The sequence below is a fragment of the Python bivittatus genome, unplaced genomic scaffold (genome assembly GCF_059951505.1).
Source record: "Python bivittatus isolate LINGU-HERP-01145 unplaced genomic scaffold, Pbiv_v1 ctg000610_np1212, whole genome shotgun sequence".
NCBI classification, from domain to species: Eukaryota; Metazoa; Chordata; class Lepidosauria; order Squamata; family Pythonidae; genus Python; species Python bivittatus.
The window spans coordinates 45,289,134-45,308,195 of record NW_028277088.1 but is presented as its reverse complement, the minus strand read 5'-3'; the positions used below and the strand labels follow the sequence as shown (position 1 = coordinate 45,308,195).

Below are 19,062 nucleotides of genomic sequence, written 5' to 3'. Positions count from 1 at the left end.
AAGGTATTTGATGATTTCTCAAAAACTGACATCAGCTGTGATGACCAAAATCAGCAGACTAAGACGCACCCTATGGAAGAAAAGAGGAAGGCAAGGTTATCTGAACTATCCACAAAAATGGAAAATAGTAGAGAAACTTCTTCAGAGGAGGAGATATCAGAGTCAAGAACAGCAAATGAGAACCAGAAATCAGGCTTAGCTTCAGAAAGCAATAGCAAGTGCATCCAGGAAGAGTTAAAGAAGGTGGGTAATAATTCTTGACTGTATAGTTAGCAAATAACATCTAAGAGCCAGTTCCCAAATTACAATTCTCCAAAGTAATGCTTATGTCTAAGCTTGAAAGCTCATAGTAGTAATGGGTAAGTCTAACCAATTTTTGGTTTCTTATTTTTCTTATCTCTAGGTAATCCTGAGTATCTTTTTCCAAGTTTGTATGAAAATTAGGCATTTTGGGTACATTTCCTAGTATAATAGGGATGTGCAAAAGGCTCCATTTTGGATCTAGAATGTTCTAGAACATTGTTGGTGATTTCTAGTCTATGCTATTCTGGGGGGGGGCTGGCAGTTTTCTGAAAATAATTCTTAATTCCTGATCACATTCATGTGATTTTGGAGGCATTTTTTCAACTTCCTACTCTAGCGTACCACCAGGGTTTCCTGGTGATCTCTTGCCCAAGTACTAGCAAGATCTAACCTTGCTTTTTTCTTTTTACTTTTTGGAAATCAGGTAATGTACTGCCACCTGATTTGATTTGGGAATATATTTTATACAATTATCATAGATGTAGCATTAGTTCATTTTTTAACTTTCAAATTCAAGTCCCAAATCATCCATATTGTACCATATTGTACTTACATTTAGAAAGTTTGCTATAACAGTACATACTTCCTGATCTTTACATTTATTTAGTAATTTGGTGAGTTTAGACTTTAAAGTTGTGAGTTTACCAAATATCCTCAGAATTATTGCATATATCAATAATAGATAATGTTCTATAAATGACTTCTGTATGTCTTTTAGCTTGGTTAATGGGATCTGATTTTTTGTCAATTATATTAGCAATAAAAAATTGAGTTGTTTATTTTTAAATACAGATCTAACAGTTTTGGAGAATACCATATTTTTCCATCATTAAGACGCCCCATGTACAAGACAACCCCCACTTTTCCAACCCAAAATTAAGAAATCAATATTTTAAAGATAGTGCAGAACACATTTTTATTTAGTAATTAGGTAACATTGACCTGATACACTTGGTGGGAGGAGGTCCAAACTGTCTCTCTGCAGCTCTATTTCCATGCTCTTTTGCATAACTGATTACATTCAATCACGAGTGAAACTGCCGATAGCTTGTCTCTGCAAACAGACTTCCTCCAATTGGTTTGTTCAGTATCAGCTGACGTCAGTTACATAAGGCTCGTGATTGGAGGAAGTCTGTTTGCAGAGACAAGCTATTTCACTCGTGATTGGAGGCTAGCAATAGGAGGAAGCCTGTTTGCAGAGTCAAAGTATGGGCAGTTTTGCAACCGCATGGTTCTCTCCTCAGCTTACTTCCTTGCATAAGACGCCCTTCAATTTTTAGCGTAAGGATTTTAGAAAAAAGTATCGTCTTATAATCGGAAAAATACAGTAATTTCCAAACTCACATTATCTAACTTTTAAACAAATTACTTTTTTAATAATCTATAAACTTTTTTTAAGTGAGTCACATATATAGTTTTACACTGGCCCCATTCATTACTTTTTGGAATATGGCTTCAACCACATCATTCAAAATCAAAGTGAATCCCTTGGCCCAAAACAGGTTGCACACTCCTTGTCTACCCTATATAATCTGTACTTGTAAGAATACTAATTGATCTTGCATTTGTTTAATTTTTTAAAGCATTTCAGTGTATTTATGAAGAGAATTTTAGAACTTGACATGCCAAGGAAGCATATAAGATGGCCCCTTAGTAATACATTGTAATTTTTGTTCTCAAACCTAATGGAAACTAGTCTTTTGCTTCAGAATCTTCTAAAAAATGCCACCATTGAGAAAAGATAAGGTAATTAAACATTAAAGATAAGGTAATGTTATTGGTGTAGATAAGGAAAAAAAAGAATAATTTATATGTGGAAGAGAACATAATTCCTGCCAAATCCACATTTATATTGCGAACAGTATGAAAAAACAGAACCTGTGACAAGAAGTTGCACGGTGGAGTGTTCCTGTGTAGAATTCATGTCAACAAACTTTCCCCTTTCCCAGGACACACATTAGTTCATTTCTTTTCCATAGTTTATGTCATTACTATTCATTTGTCAGGATTTCATGCCGTCTGGACATACAGTTGAGGGCTAAGATAAATATTTATTCTTATTTTTAAAAAAAACTCTGCAGATTTTGAAGTTCCTCCACATCTGCTGACTATCACTGTGTTTTGTATGGATGGTGCTATTTTGTCTACAAAAAGATTTACATTCAGCAATTGTATTTTCTATTAGTTTATGAGATGTTATACTTTTTCTATAAGACCAAAACAGTGTGGATTCAGAGAATGACTATGGATGGCATTGTGTGAGCAAATGAAGTAAACTGTGCAACTCTAACACTAATCCTTAGATGAATGCAACAAATATTGATAGATAAGTAGCCACACCACAATGAGCATGACAAAGTGCCTTAAAAAAGGAGCTTGTAATGTTTGCATGGTGATTTAAGGATATGGTCAATTAAAGATACAGAATGTCTACCTTGTGAATGTCTAATGCTGATTTGACATTTCCTCAGAGATGGCATAAGACACTAATCATAGTTGAAGTCAGGTTCAAAGATTCTACTGTCAGTAAGCCACATTCCAAACTTTAAAAATAATGGGCTAGTCAAATTAAAATTCGACTAAAATTTATTTAAATGAGACAACCATAAGCAAAAGTTTAATTATTTTATTGAAAATAATGGGTTGAATAAGTAATGATATATCATAGGGTAAATAGAATCAATTGTTTGTCATTTTAATTTGGATTATTGTTATTGTTGTTGCTGTTTCTATGCTGTAGATATGTGTTGAAATGCATATTTAAATATAGATGATAATCGTTCATATTATAGTATTTCAGTTGAAATGCATATCACAATTGTGATGTGACTAGATCATAATGGAGGCTCAGTAGCATCCTTCCAGGGTATTTTCTTCTGTCAAATCATTCCCCTAACAAGATATTGCTGACAAGGTATTTTGTGGAATTGTGGAAATATTCATAGAAGTCAGCTCACTCAGCTCTGATTTCAGTGACAAATCATGCTGTTCAATTTCAGCAAACATGCTATTTTTTTCCCATAAACTGCATCTTTTTGCCTAATACATTGCTTCAGAAAAGGTATTGTCCCAGTGTATACTAAATCTGCAGATTGCCCTCCACTGCTTCATGGAAACCACTTAGTTTCAGTGGAACTATTCTACAGAATTTCAGCACTAAAACATTCCAAATCAGCCTTTTAGGTGGAAGGGAATCAGAACAGTTCTATTCCCTGATGAATAGAAAGAAAGCATTTTGGGATTAAAGGAATCCAGACATGAAATGTGCTACACAATTCATATTAGTCTGTGGTTCTGGACCAGTAACAGGATGTGACCTAAGAATTGTGAAGCAGTGATGGAGGGCAGGAATTGGAGAACCTTGGGCCAAATCTAGGGTGGTGTTTCATACACAAAACAACAGAGTTTTGTGGCACCTTGAAGATTACAGTTTATTACTATATTATAAACATAAACATAATAAAATAATAAAGATATTCTTTTATATATAACATTCAAAGTGGGGATAAAATAGGGCTGTACATACTGTTCGGCCAACACCTTTCTGTCTAGACAGGAGGTCTAAAGGGAAGTAAATATGGCTGTCAGTATGACCCAGGACCCTACAGTATTGGGTTGCAGAGAACACAGATGTTCTTGTGTTCAATTAAATAGAAGTACAGATCCCCTTCAGACTTCCTCTCTGAATGTATGAAGGCTGGAGAGAGGTTGGGGCAGACTGAATGGTCAAATCTCTTCCCACATTTTGCTCACCATGTTTTCAGGCAAATTCCTGAATGGGGCTTAAATGTCAGTCATTACTCTGGTAGTTAAATAAATGTGACAGTTGTCTTTTATAATCACCTGTAGGTGAATTAAGGATGAGCTTTCCTTCTGCGGTAAAATATATATATATATTAGACAGGATAAATGGCAGTGAATGAAAAATGTTATATGTACCAGGCATTCACTTACTAAACTGACCTTTCTCTGAGCATGCTTATGAATATTCATCAGTTCATATTGTGCCCAATACATTTCACAATTGTATATAAAGCTAATTCTACCCTAAGAAATAATATATCGGCTTTCTCCTGATTCATACATAATTTCAGAACATCCTTATTTCACTTCTCCTGGTGACTGAAACAATAGAATAGGAAAGCAGGAACTAAAGTTGTGTTTTAATACAGCAGTTCAGAAACTCAATGTGATGATAAATTCATAAAAATGTTTTATATTTGGAGAAATTGGGTTTTTTGGTTCTCATACCCCTTTACTACCTTGCCTGTCAAATTATTTCATTAAAACCTTGCAATGTTTGAGGAGCTGGGGGCTTCAACACAGCCTCCTAACCTTTTGGAAACCTGGAGAACACCCTTCTGCAGTATTATATCAGAAGGGTGGGCCCTTTTCTTTCTTATTCATTGAGAAATTATAGTAAGTGTGGGAACAAGAGGCCTTTGAAAGACAAGCTGCTCTCTTCCCCACCCATAAGTCCTTCAAACTTCAAACAACCAAAATATGGCCCAGTGTTCCAAAGCCAATATTCAGCTGTGTTGCTGCCAAATTTCAACAATGTAATGTGAAATTGCTGGGAAACCACAAAGTGGTTACTGGGAGGCTGCATGCAGACCACAGTTTGTTGCATTATAACACCCCATCACATGCTAGGCATTTCTGTTAGTGCAGACTAGTAAAATCAGTTGTACGCTAACAAGGAAGCTAGCATGGAAAAGTACCAGCAACAACCTGGGGAAAAGCCTCAAATTTCAGGAGGCAAGCCCCCGCAGCTTGTCACGTGCTCAATCAAAGCACATGATCCCTTGCGCTTCATGTATTACCATATATAGTCATGAGCTTGTATTAGGTAGTGTGACGTATATATGCTTAACCCAGCCCTCTGATGTACTCAATAAAAGAGGTTTCCAGACTCCGGTCTGGGCGCTCTCATCCCCCTCAAAGGAGAATCAGTTTGGTGTCTTCTTTCCCCTCGCTCGTGAGAGGCCCGCTGTAACTGCGTGAATGTTACAACAGTTTGGCTTTCTAGCCATCTCCTATCCCTATCTTCCATTCCCACACTTTGTGCTACTGCTGCTGAAGGGATCCTGTAACTTTTTTTTTTTTAAATCATTCTTCCAGAATCTCTTTAATTAGGCCAAATGATCCGTTTCTGCAGACAGCACATTGTTATGCATGTACATCTCACTTCAGAATTGAAAGTGAGAAAGGTAGGAGATTCCATCTTGTACTTGGAATTTAGTTAGCATAAAATGAAATTTCGTATAAGTAATAACACTCCAAAAGTTTCTGGAACTAATATTTCTAGTGAAATCAATAATGTTGTACTACTTCTGCAGAAAGTATAGTAATTCTGTCTCTTTTACAGATCCAAGTCCAGGATAGACTAACTTCCTGCTATACATACAAATTTCACTTTTTCTTCTTCCTCTTGATTAGTCATTTCCACCTAGCACTATGTTTCTTAGATCATCCTAGCTCCCACTGAGCAACCATAACCCAGAATGTTATTGATTATCTGCTGCCTTTTGTCAATTTATACAAGATATTGCCTCATGTCATAGAAAGCTCTCACAGAAAACTCAGAGTTAATATTTGCAGGGTATCTTGATCAAAGCCCCCAACCCATAATGATATAGTACTTCTAATTCTCTCTGCAACCTAGATGAACACTTCTAAGAGGATATACTCTAGATGACAAACATTTCTACACCCAAATATACAAATACAATACTGTTGGGTGGAGACTGACCCTCTGTAGTAAGCTGATGATGAAAAGCATTTGTGGGCTGTCAGTGCTAGTAACTTGTTACCCGGAACAGCTTCTCTGAAAGTGTTTACCCACACAATAAACAATGTCAAACCAACTGCCATTTCTCATAAGTAATAATATCTGGTTGTATATGTATGAGCTCTACAAATTTCGGATCTATTTTTCATCTCTTACTGTAGTAAGCCATAAAGATCTAAGTCTTAAAATATGGTCTTCAAGAGCCAGCTCACCTTAAAAAGTGAAAATGCAGGTCTTGGCATATTTCTTTAAAGACTGACAAAATTGTCAATATGGGAATACTTTGAAGCAGCTTTGGGGGGCTTTTAATTAACTCAGTAAATGTGAAGGCAACCCCCCTCCCCAGCCTCCTATACAGCAGAATTGATTTTTTCCTTTAATATTATTGATCTTTTTCATACTAAATGGCATTCATAAAAGTAAATGCAAAACATGGAAAAATCATGAGAGGTACAGAAATATATTGTGATTCGAGCACTGTGTCTCCCAACCTTTAAAGAGAAAAGTTGTCTACTTAGTTTAATTATCACTGTAATGCTTGCCTAAAATGTGATAGTTCTTATTATGTCTAACCTGCTACTTCTACTTTTATTCTCCTTAACCACAGTAACCCATTTTCTTCCATTAAGCCATATAACAGAGGGCTACTTTTAAAGCAACTTTAAAAATAAGACAATATGCTTATTAAAAACATAATAGTGCAAAGACCTCTGCAGGTGGGGGTCAAAAAAGCCAGGATGGTAGCTTTGACCATGCAGCTGTGGCCAGCTTCTTGACTTTTTGAAATGACCCCCCTACCCACCCATGGATGCCCTTGTGACAATATGCTTATTAACAGGAATTTAGGCACATATAATATATTTGCTTGAGACCTTATTGTCATCCAATAAAATTAAGTCTCCTTTAAGTCGAGCTTAACTCCTTGTGGCATCACTGTTGCATCCATGCAGTTTTGATACCAGCAGTATGGAGGTGATTCGCTATTGCCACCTTCCCAGAGATTTGTGTGGTGTTCCAGTCTAGCCTTTAGCTCTAGTAGTCCTAATCAGGATTATTATTTTAACTGTGCTTTTGAGCCCAGATAAGTTCACCCAAGTGCTGCCACTTAGTATTGTAAATTACTCTGAATCTAAATAGAGTATACTTTTTCTAAGATGAACGTTATTTGAAAATATATGACATCCTCCTCCATGGACCAATATTCATGAACCCAGCCAAATATCTAGGTGCTGCATTTGGGGTTGGGGGGGGGTTCACAGTGAAAAACATTACTTTTTTAATGTTCAAAACTGCATTAATTTTGTTTTATTTTAATTGTTTTTGGGTTTTACAGCCAGCTATATCCCTATCTTCTATCCCCACAGTTTGTGCCATTTTTTTTTTTAGATTTTTTATACCGCCTTTATTATTTTTATAAATAACTCAAGGTGGAGAACATACCTAATACTCTTTCCTCCTCCTATTTTCTTCACAACAACAACCCTGCGAAGTGAGTTGGGCTGAGAGAGAGTGACTGGCCCAAGGTTGCCCAGCCAGCTTTCATGCCTAAGGCAAGACTAGAAGTCACAGTCTCCTGGTTTCTAGCCTGGTGTCTTAACCATTAGATCAAACTGGCTCTCTGAAAGACTGTAATTTTTATGCATCATTCTTCCTAAATCTCTTTGTCTAGGATGAAACAATCCATTTTAGGCAGACAGCATATTGCTATGCATGTGTACCTCACTTCTATGTAATGAGAGATTTAAGGGATTCCAGAGTACAGTTTCCTGGAAAGCAGGTAATGGGAAACTAATGATGTTGAAGAGCATTTTACAATTTGCATTATTATTTTAAATATTTGGATTGTTTTGTTTTTAGTGTGCACTATCATTGTCAGAAGGCCCTACTATGGTCCATATTTATGGCAAATGTATTTGAAAAAAGAATAAATCAAATATTTTAAGCATGCAGGACCCAAAAAATGTATTAATTTGATTGTCAAATACTGTATATTTCTCTGAATTCAGCGGTTATCAGTTTTCTCGTACAGATATTGTTAAATCATGCTGTTTCTTTTCTAATTATTTCCTTTATGTCAACAACTGTTTAGTAATACTTAAAAAAGACCATAGTCTCCCTTTATATAAAATGTTAACCTGTATGTATATATGTATATGTATGTATGTATTCCCCCACCTTTTCTCAAGAACTCATAGCTCTCATTCCCCTTTTCTCTCCCGCAACAACCCTGTGAGGGAAGTTAGGCTGAGACTGAGTGATTCTGTCCCAAATCAAATAAGCTTCCATGGTGGAGAGTAGACTTGGTCAAAGGACTTCTAATTTAACATTTTTATGACTACATCAATTATCTCTTATAGAACCCTTCCTCTCAGGCCCAGGGTGTTTGATAGGATCATTCTGTAGAAGATGATATATATAAAATGAGATCCCAAAAGACTATAATGGTAGGCAAGATGGCCTGTAAAGATAATGGCTTCCTCTATGCTTATTCTCCCTGCCTCTCTGTCTTTTCTTTCTTTCTTTCTTTCTTTCTTTCTTTCTTTCTTTCTTTCTTTCTTTCTTTCTTTCTTTCTTTCTTTCTTTCTTTCTTTCTTTCTTTCTTTCTTTCTCTCTCTCTCTCTCTCTTTCTTTCTTTCTCTCTTTCTTTCTTTCTTTCTTTCTTTCTTTCTTTCTTTCTTTCTTTCTCTCCATCCATCCATCCATCCATCCATCCATCCATCCATCCACACATCCAGTAGAAAACAATGTAGTTTTACTAAACTAGCATTTTCTTTCTAGTATGAATTCTTTATCTTTAAAACAGAAATGCTCTGCAGCCTCTCTCTGCAACATATCTACTGAAGTCCTAAAAGTAATCAATGCAACAGAGGAACTCATTGCAGAATCTGCAAGACCATGTGATTTCCCAGCAGAAGCTTGTGAAAGTGGGAATCGGGAATTTCCATTAGGGACAGATCCTATCCAACTTGATGGGCAGCTCACAACGCTGGAAGAAAATGTAAGAGTGGCAGATAAGTAACTGTATGTACATAACTATTCATGTCTTTGAACATGTTGAAAATATTAGAGTGATAAAATTTATGAAAAATGGGAGCATTTCATTTGGAATATCAATGAAAATTACTTTAAAATGGAGCTGGGAAGCTCAAATCTGATCACTAGTAGCAAAGTCAAAGCCAATAATTAGATAAAATGTTAAAGCACTTTCTGCAAGCAGAAAGAACTCATCCAGGAATCTAATTAATTAAAAAAAACAGATTTGCAATGAAAATTGCAAACAGACCATAGATGACTAAATGCTGTGTGACATCAGTATCTATGAATGTTCACCAATCTTCATTAATATTCCAAAATCTATTCTAGCATGTTGGTTGTTAATTTAAAATGAAATCGTTTGAAGGGGCAATTTAGCATTTTGTTAGAAAACCTCATTTCGGTGGTCTTTGAGCAAGATTAACTTTTCATTTTAAAGATGCTTTCAAGATTTCCATTATTCACTTTGATTCACAAATCTAATTACATAGATTAAAACAAATTTTGAATAATGAAATTAGAATACAAAAGGCAAATCATGATTTCAACCTATCTGAATCTCTTCCATATCACAAATTTATGTTCGTATGAGGACAAAAATAAAGAGGTGCTCCACCGCTACCACATGACAGCAATGCCTGCCTTTGGTCCTAACTAGGCATTGGAAAAACACAAACATTTCTCTTACGTATTTGTCTTCACATCCAGTTTCGGTATATTTCTTCCAATAGCCAAATACTCTATTCTCAAGTTTTCTTATGTTGCATTGCTTGTGGTATTTTTCTACTTTCTTCTATGCAAACATGGTCTCTTTTTCACTGTTGTTCTCTCTCAAACCTTATTTATATCTTTAGCAACATAGTGGTTTTCTGTCAAATATGTTTTTCCTTTCTCTCTTCTGTTCCAAAGTTCTAATAAGTGATACTTAGCTCAAGATCATGCTTTGTTTTCTTGTGGTGTCTTGAATTTTTTATCTGTGTTTATCCTCAACTAGAATGATGTTGGAGTAAGTTGGGATGATGATGAAGAGTAGTGGCTTATATCTTGTGGGAAAGGGGATTTATGAAAGAGTGTCTTGACAAAGAATATAACCTGCTTTTAAAAGAATTATCTAATAGCTTTGGCCACATCATGATTCTCTTTAATCTTTGTCTCTTCTAAAATATTTGCTCAAAAAAAAAAGGACAAGGGAACCGTACAGTATCCTATCACAATGATGCTAATCTATCCCCCTCCCCACTTTACATCCTACATCAGCTTTAAAGATAAGGCAGGCAATTTTTCTTCTTTTTGTTTCCATGTTTGCAAATTGAAAGTCCCTCAGGAATTATATATCAGGTTTATTAGTTTCTTGGTTCCTCTATAGCTTTTATCCATTAATCCTCTTCCTTTATGCTGTTTTCCTTTGGAATCATTTCCCATTAGACCTCTGCTTTCTCTCTGTTATCTTTCTAGAAGCCATTTACTTTGCTTTGTCCCCTTTCTTCATAATATGTTGCTCTTGTGTTCCAGTATTTAAAACTGTCAACATATAGGTGGAGACTTTGTTAGGATGGCCCTCTTGTATACAGCACCTCATTAAATGTAATGAAGTAACACATAAATGCATTTTTTGAGTTGGAACCTAAAACTGTAATGCTTTATAAGACTTCACAAATCTAAAGGCCTACTTAACTAGATAGTGGTACATGGTCTATTTAGGTCTACCTGGCAGCTGGCAGTGTGTATGGCTTGGAGAGTCAGCTAAATGAGCTTGAGGATGCAGCTCGGAAAATTAACAGCATTACTGCAGAAGCTGAGCTGGCTGATCTAGAGGACCAAGTGGCAACAGCTGCAGCACAAGTTCATCATGCAGAGCTTCAGGTAAGATGGACAACAAGCCACTTACTGCATGGCCTTCATGATAATTTGCATATCCTTGATACTTAAACTCAAGATATAAAGCATTGTTTACATGTATATGTAGAAGAAGAATATATGCTTTATGTAGGTAAATGTTACTGAGGAATAATAGGAGTCCAGAAAGAAAAAGAAGCTGGAGTTTAAACAATTTGGTTCAAATACAGTAGATGTGACTGCAGTTAAAGATGTACGGATCAATAACCTGCACTTTTTCTTCACTTAACCGGTTTCTCTTTTATAAATGTATGTTGTTGTTTTTCAAGATTTCAGATATTGAGAGCAGAATTTCAGCCCTTTCAGTAGCGGGCTTGAATGTGGCTCCATGTGTTCACTTGACAAGAAGACATGATCACCAGACAAACCAGGTGAGGAAAAGCATCAGCCACCAATCTAGTAAGGAAGACTTGTGTGCTAAAGCAGGCTCCCATGTGCCTGGCAATCCTGGTGCAATTGAATGTACGTGAGTCCCCATTAAACTGTACATCAATGTAGAATGGAAAGTATGTTTCTACTTCGGGCTACTAGTTGCTCTGCTTATTTACTCTACAGTCCACCACTCTTTTTCCTGGGGATGCACAGAATAATACACAGAAGAAAAACAAAATAAAGCAGTTTGGCAATAAAATAATAGAAAGCTGAGCAAAATGAACAATATAAATGCAGCTTTAAGATGCATATATTAAAACCAAAATATATTAAAATTACCATAGCAGTTAATTTGAAGGCTCTTTGGTCTTAGCAACAGCTCTTACCTTATTATTGCATTTTAACTAAATGCACTAACTAAATATTTTGGGATAAATGTTCTGGATAAACTATAATCATTAATAAAGGCATTTTTCTTCCTATAGAAATATACAATAGACACATCCAGACAGCAGAGACGAAAACTTCCAGCTCCACCAATGAAAGGTAACAACAACAACAAAAAGCTTATTTTTAGTAGATATTGTCAAACTGAACTGTAAGTACTGTTTTTTTTATTAATCCACCTACCTGATACAGGCATTTAAAATTTCTTCAACCATGATAAACTTTGCCCTTCTATACATTCATTAAACTGATCAGACAAGACATTTCCTTCTTAAAAATAAATTGCTTATATCGTTTTCCAGTTGGAGAGAGAAAATTATTAATGGATGTTCACTGGTAAAGAGAAGGGGCAACGATACCAATATTTTAGCATAACAGCATCAGAGGAAGGAAAATACTTTTTAGGTTTGAAGCAAGGGAGAAAAGTACTTACTAAAGGACATACATGGAATAGGTGTGTAATATGGTTCAAAAAGATATCTAAAACATTTGTCCTATGTTAAAAACATATACACATTTATCTTTCCATTTTAGATAGAACTATTGCATGATTAGAAAAACTTTTTTTAAAAGCTACTTTTTATTACTAATCCCCCTGCCCCCCAAATCTATTTATAGTAGAGGCTTCTATTTGTGCAACTGTCTATCTATAAATGCATTATGAGAAACATCTGAACAAAAATAATTTCAGAACAACAATTTTAACAGATGTTTTACCCAAGAATGAAAAGTTTAATTTTAAATAATTCAATATTTTTGTAATTAATTTTGAGAAGATTCAGTGTCTTTTATACAGGAGTATCTTAAGGTGAAATGTGAGGATGACCATTACTATTTCTGTATATTAAGTGGCATATTCTTTGTGGGTTTTGCCTTTATTAACGTAACATAAAAAGAGAAAGAAAAAAGAAAAATTATAAGACCATCTCTCTCATGTGTGTGTGCATATACACATACATACATAATTTTTTACCTAGAAATTTCAATAATGGATAACAAGCTTTTATTATACTTGTCCATACATACACTACATCTGTAACCAGCTTATTTGTAAGCTGAAAGTAGCATCAGGCAATTAAGTAACTGGCCCATACCTGTATCTTTCTAGTGTTGAAGGACTAATCTCTTACCAATAAAAAAGGCATGGAGAATCAACTTCCATTGCCAACTATTGATTTCCAGGGAGTAAATATTTAGTTTAAAATAATATGGACACTTCAAAATATTAAAACCTGTCTCAAAGTTAAATTAATACATGTAATGACTTCTTCCCAGAATATATTGATTTTAAGACTTCTCAAAGGCATATGTTAGTGTTTTATAGCAACTCCAACTTAGACAGATTAGTATATAGACTTAGCTGTTGTCTGGAAATCTTCCAAAATACAAAATAATATATGTACGGCTTGCATAGGGTTGGAAAACAACAAAGGAAATTTGCAAATTTGTAGATGTCTATTCCTTTGATCAAATCAATTCTATGAGAAGTTTTACTGTAAAGAGAAAACAGAGAGTGGGAGTCCTATGTAAGTTGTTTCTCACTAATGCTTTGGAGGGCTTCAGAAAAACTAGGAAAAAAATCCAATTTATCAACCATTTTAATTTTTTATACTCTAAGATGCCTATAATTTTATTGGCATTTCTAGTAGTTACACATTTTGCCTCCACCATCAATATGTTTGAATGCAAAATATAATTGTGAAGGAAGCCGGCAAATGTTTTTCAGATGAAAACATGGATGCATCTCCAGTTACCCCTGTTAGAACATTTAACAAGAATTTCATACTCCAAGGATCTCTGACACAAAGAACAAAAAAAGAAAAAAAGATCACTGCCAAGGATTTGATGGTAAGAATTAAATAAAAGTTTGGCATCTCATTCCCAGATCTTAGGAGGAAAGAGATAAGTGAGAAGGAATGTACCAAATATCTTTTATATAATATTCAATCATCTCAAGTCCCATAATCATCTGTCATCCCCTACTTTATTACTAGAATAATGACAGATCCCATTCTGTTATGATGTTCTAGAAAAGCTCACAACTGCATTCAATGCAGAAATTGAATAACTAAGCAATAAAAGTAGTCAGAGAAAATACGGTTCTTGAATGTCATATTATTCAAACCAGATACTTTGGTGCCAATTTTGAATTTTAAAATTCATCTATCAATGAAGCATGCTGAATTAAACTGCAAAATTCATTAAAAAAACATTGTTTTATATAAGACATTTTGGGACACATTCAAATAGTAGGGCATCATGAAATCAGTAAATTGTAGATCTAAGTGACATTTTGGTTCACTTCTAGGGAGAAAAAGATGTAGTTGATGAATAACTATTTCGTCTTTGTGGATTTCAGTATGTTTTTGTTTTTAACTTTAATCATAGTCCTGTTTAGAACTGATCAAACCCCATTCTTTGCATAGACTGAACTACTCTATGGATCAAAGTCAAAGCACAGAATATACCAGATGAAACCAAAGCAATCCAAGGAGCAGTGTTATGAATGATACCAAACTTAAAAACAGTAATATAGTTTGGCAGTGAGCAGAATCCAGTCAGGTAGTCCCAGCAATGGGACTCAGATTTTAATTAGACAATAACTCCAATATAAATCGTTCCTAAACCATCAGACTAAAACAGACATTGTCCAAGCAGCCACCTTACATTTACTGAGGATATGTAAATGCTGGGCTCCCAGAAACTCTGCCCAAGATTGAGCTGCAAATGAGTAGTGTTTTCAAATCTCTTATTCAAAAAGAGAGCCTTACTCTCAAGTAGTTCTATTATTATATGTTCTTAGCATTTCATTTGCTAGATAGCTGCCTATGCCTGGACCTTCTAGTGGTAGTGTCGTGTGGGGCTCGGAGTGACCCTACAACTCCTTCTGAGTCAAAAGGAAAATAGACCACTGTAGGTGGAATAGAATCCTTCTAGGACAACTCCTGGGCTGGCCAGTTAAGGTGTTCTGTTAGGGTGTTTCCTATTTGTCTTCAGAGATTTTCTCCCAGAATCTCCAAACCTGAGACGTTCTAAATCCTCATTGGAGAAGAATCCTCCAGAAGGGCATGATACCTTATGAATAATAGAAAAACAAAGAGAATTCCCAGAAGGATAGCCAATCTTATCTGCAACTGTCTTTTAAAAGATTTTCAACATTTACATTATTTTATTTAAACATTTCTTCATATCTTTTCTATTTTAGGAACCAACTATAGGGTCTTCTGTAATGTACTAGAATTACAAAATTCTACTGCCAATGACACACTGCCTAAGGCTGCACACTAGAGTGCCTTTATATAACAGCCATTATATACATCCAGTTTAAAAAAAATTAAAGGATTCTCAAGAACCCACAATGCCTCAGTAATAGGGCTTTGTTTGGATACCTCACTGAGAAAGATGTTCAAGTCTTCAGTATTGTGGTCTACTGGTCGAAACTCTGCCTTAAAGTTCTAATGAGACTCCAGGAAGGACACTAAGTTTCAAGGCTTCATGTTTTAAGATGCACTTTTATTCACACTGTCAATTGTACTAAAGTATGTTATCTTTAGTTACAGTCTGGTTTTTTTGTATTCTCAGTTCTTCGATTAATGTCAGTCATTGTCTCATTTGAAGGTCAAAGAAAACTTAAATAATCTATTCTGTGATACATATTTTCTGGGATCTTACTGTTCATATGGTCATAGTCATGTATGACTATCAGAGCAATAAGAATTCCAGAAATAACTGGTAATCCTGAAATAAACTGTGGAGCAGGATGGCCAGGAAGGAGGTTGAATAGTTCTAGTGTAGGAAGGAAAGCATTTTCCATTTGTAATTCTACCTGCATTCCACTATAACATATTCTGCTAGGCATCATACGAATGTTGTAAGATCATATAAGTAGGAGACTACATTTGCTGATTAAATAGACTTTCATCTAGATTGATCTGAAATCTCGTCCATCCTCAAGAAATAGTAAGGCCAGTTGCAGACCCAGCTGTATTCCCAGTTAAGTTCTAGTCTTACCATTGTTAGAAGTCAAAGTCTAGCATTTAAAAATCTATTCCAAAAGGCAGGTTTCAAATTAATATGCATTATCTCCAACTCCAGTGATAGAAAATACTTCAGTTATAAAGTATAGGTGATCATTCTATAAACATTAATGTTTCTAAAAGTGTATAATCACGTGTTTAAAGTCCAGATTGTGATAGTGCCCTTTAGTGGATATATAATCTTGGCTCTTTTGTTTATACCTAAGCTTATGAAAGAGAGATTTGGAAGCTCAGCCTCCCCAGAAATAATTTCAAGAAATGGATTGGGTTAAGTTTCTTCAGTCCCCAAAACATAGACAAGTGAGATACTTCGTTAATTCCCCTGACTAGCTGGTACTACTGAAACTGGCCACAATCCAAAATCATTTATAACTTATCAGTTGCATGAGCAAAAATCTAGACAACAGTACTGAGCATATTGAAAGTTTCAAAACAACAAATAATAATTTAAGTTCACATTTTGCCTGAATGCATACAAATAAATAGCTTCCATTTATGGCTTCAACATATTACTTCATGTTCATTCTCTAGGGTTTTAGCTGGAAGTTAAGAGATTCTAACTTTTGGCAAGAATCAGTCATGATGTGTACATGATTGCACCCTTGTGCCCTGTTTTCATTAGTACTTATATAACTAGCATACCAAGTAACACTTTAAAATGTTCATTTCACCCAGTAAGCATGAATTAGCTAGGAAAAACCCAAACTTTCACCACCCTTGAAAGGTCTTTAAAAAGAGATTAGGACTGCAGTACTAAATACAATTTCTAGAAATTAGCCCCGCTCATTTTAATGGGAGCTACTTCTGACTATTATAAGCCTAGAACATTACTACACAACTATAGAACTGCACCAATGATAGTTTCATTAATTTTATTGTGCATTCCTTGGCGCTTGTCTAAAATTTCTATTGACATTTGGTTATTGAGTTTTTTCTTTGTTTTGCAGACAAAATGTTGTCATATACATGCATGTAACTCTTATTTGTCTTTTATGGGACAACTAATCTGATGGCAGGATTTTGTCTACAATATAGAGATGTCCATATAGTGTATAATCTAGTAAATGCTTCTCAGCAAAATTAGGCTTATACACAATTGTAAATTATTCACTTTCAATTCACATTTTTTCAGTATTTGTGCAAGATTCATTCCCCGTTTCTACAGATCTGTGTTAATGAAATGAAATGACAGGTGGTTTACATATTTGTTCAATTACACTATTAGCTAATACTGTGTATGTAATATTGAATCCAACATGACTAATTTTAATAGATAACATATTGGCTTTTTTCTGTTGATGTGATATAAAACAAAACTGAGTATGGAATAGAATGTTTTCCATAAGAGGCATGAAAAGTAACTACTGTGTTTAAATTTTAAACTATTCAGTCTTCTTTGAGAAAAATGTTTCCTGTTTGGGCACTGCAAAAAAAAAGAAAGAAATCCTTTCCCCACTGTATACCATTTCAGTTTTTATAAAACTTGACTTGTGCCAAATGTGCAAAGATTTAATTTACTCTTATAAAGAAATCATAAAATGTATATGTTATAGCACAAAATAATTATTTTGTCATCAACTGATTTCAATCCTTAGTGTTAATATTTATATTTAGATTATTTTTTTTATACAGAAAAATATTTTAATGTCAGAACAAATGAAGACAATATGATTCAGTCTGAGTTAAAGTTAATGCTTGCCTTGTTGTTGTTATCTGCATTCTTGTCAGGATTTATTGTCAACAGAAATGATAAAAGAGTAAAACAAATGATTTATGAAAAACAGGTTTTGGAGACCATGATATTCACATATTTTCTGATTCAATGCTCAGTGTTTAGAAATATGAATAATTTACTAAAGACTCATATGAGGATTTAAGTCCAGTATCCTGTGTATCTGCTCTATGTACATATTCCTTCATCTGTTCGATGACCATATTATCATAGGAACATTTTCAGATATACACCAGAGCATTTTTACCCAACATTGTCCCTTCTATAACCCTGGTAGTTTTCACCAACAAAGGCACAAAATCATATCAATCAGATCTAGGCTGCAGATTGATGCACTGAAAACTTGATTTTACCATGTATTTTTTCCAGCACTGTTAAATGCAACACACAATGAAGACATTACAAATAAGAAACTCAGCAACCTGTTTGAAGAGTGTGAAAGATGCTGCATGTAAGTTAAGGTGTTCAAGCAAACTGAAGCTCCCAGACTGATTATTGGTAATCCATGGTTTTTCTCAGGAACTTCCCCAATGTGACCAGCTTGTCCCTCAGAAGGTAGAACACCCCAGTCACAGAACGTATCTGCATGCTCAAGAAGATTAGCTGATTTGCCAGGCTCTTTACTCTCATATTGAGCTAACAAGGCTTCTGGTTCTTACATCAGAGTTTGGAAGGATGGCCTTGTAACCTAGGCCATCTGGTATGAATTTTCCTGCCAGTGGTATTTGGCACTTGGGTTCTTGTATATAAGAGGAACTCTATTCCTACTTTGCCAGAACCATGAAGCTGCTCCTGCACTACTACTCCTCAATTGCCATGTTGGGAAAAATTACACAATATGCACAATATACTTTTCAAGCATGTCATGTTGTTCATTCCCAGTGATTCCATTATTAAATCCAGGAACTGTAAATTTAAGCTTTCCAGAAAACAGTGTAAAAATGGCATTCCCTTCCCACTACTTAAGCATGAGAAATAATCTAATGAAACTATTGCATAGGCTTCATTTCCCTAAGGTTTGTACACAGATTGAATAAAACAGTCTGCTGTACTAAGCTCTGTTGCCTGAGAGGTTATCCTGCTTTATACGTCAATACTGGTAACAAGCCTAAAACTAATCAAGAATAACATCACATCAGTGGCTATTACATTAGGTTTATTTATGTTATTTCCATTTTTAATGACACACTGAAGTATTACAAAATAAAGTGTAGCATATATTGGCTATAACTTTTTTCAATCATTTTCTAGCTGAGCTATAATCACTGGAGATTTTCCCAGTTCAACATGAGTTATAACTGTGGTCTTATTCAAACAAATGGGTTCTCTGAAGTTAAATCTTATTAATCTAATATCTAGTTATGTGCTCATTCCTACATATGCTGGATTCACAGTCCATATCACATGGCAATCATAGTCAATCACCAGCTTGAGGCAGTAGGAGATTAAAT

The 19,062-nt window shown here is 35.0% G+C and overlaps 1 protein-coding gene across 5 annotated transcripts in view; it reads left to right on the top strand.

Annotated features, from left to right (window-relative positions):
- The window catches only part of MYRIP (myosin VIIA and Rab interacting protein), a 131,922-nt gene extending 116,727 nt beyond the window's left edge, over nucleotides 1–15,195 (top strand). For all 5 annotated transcript variants that reach the window (XM_088150930.1, XM_088150931.1, XM_088150932.1 and 2 more), the window contains 7 exons: nucleotides 4–243; nucleotides 8,898–9,092; nucleotides 10,829–10,990; nucleotides 11,293–11,394; nucleotides 11,881–11,941; nucleotides 13,569–13,690; nucleotides 15,048–15,195. In XM_088150930.1, coding sequence (XP_088007056.1) covers nucleotides 4–243; nucleotides 8,898–9,092; nucleotides 10,829–10,990; nucleotides 11,293–11,394; nucleotides 11,881–11,941; nucleotides 13,569–13,690; nucleotides 15,048–15,080 — 915 coding nt within the window. In that variant the 3' untranslated portion in view covers nucleotides 15,081–15,195. The remainder of the gene's footprint in view (nucleotides 1–3; nucleotides 244–8,897; nucleotides 9,093–10,828; nucleotides 10,991–11,292; nucleotides 11,395–11,880; nucleotides 11,942–13,568; nucleotides 13,691–15,047) is intronic.
- The last annotated feature ends 3,867 nt before the right edge of the window (nucleotides 15,196–19,062 follow it).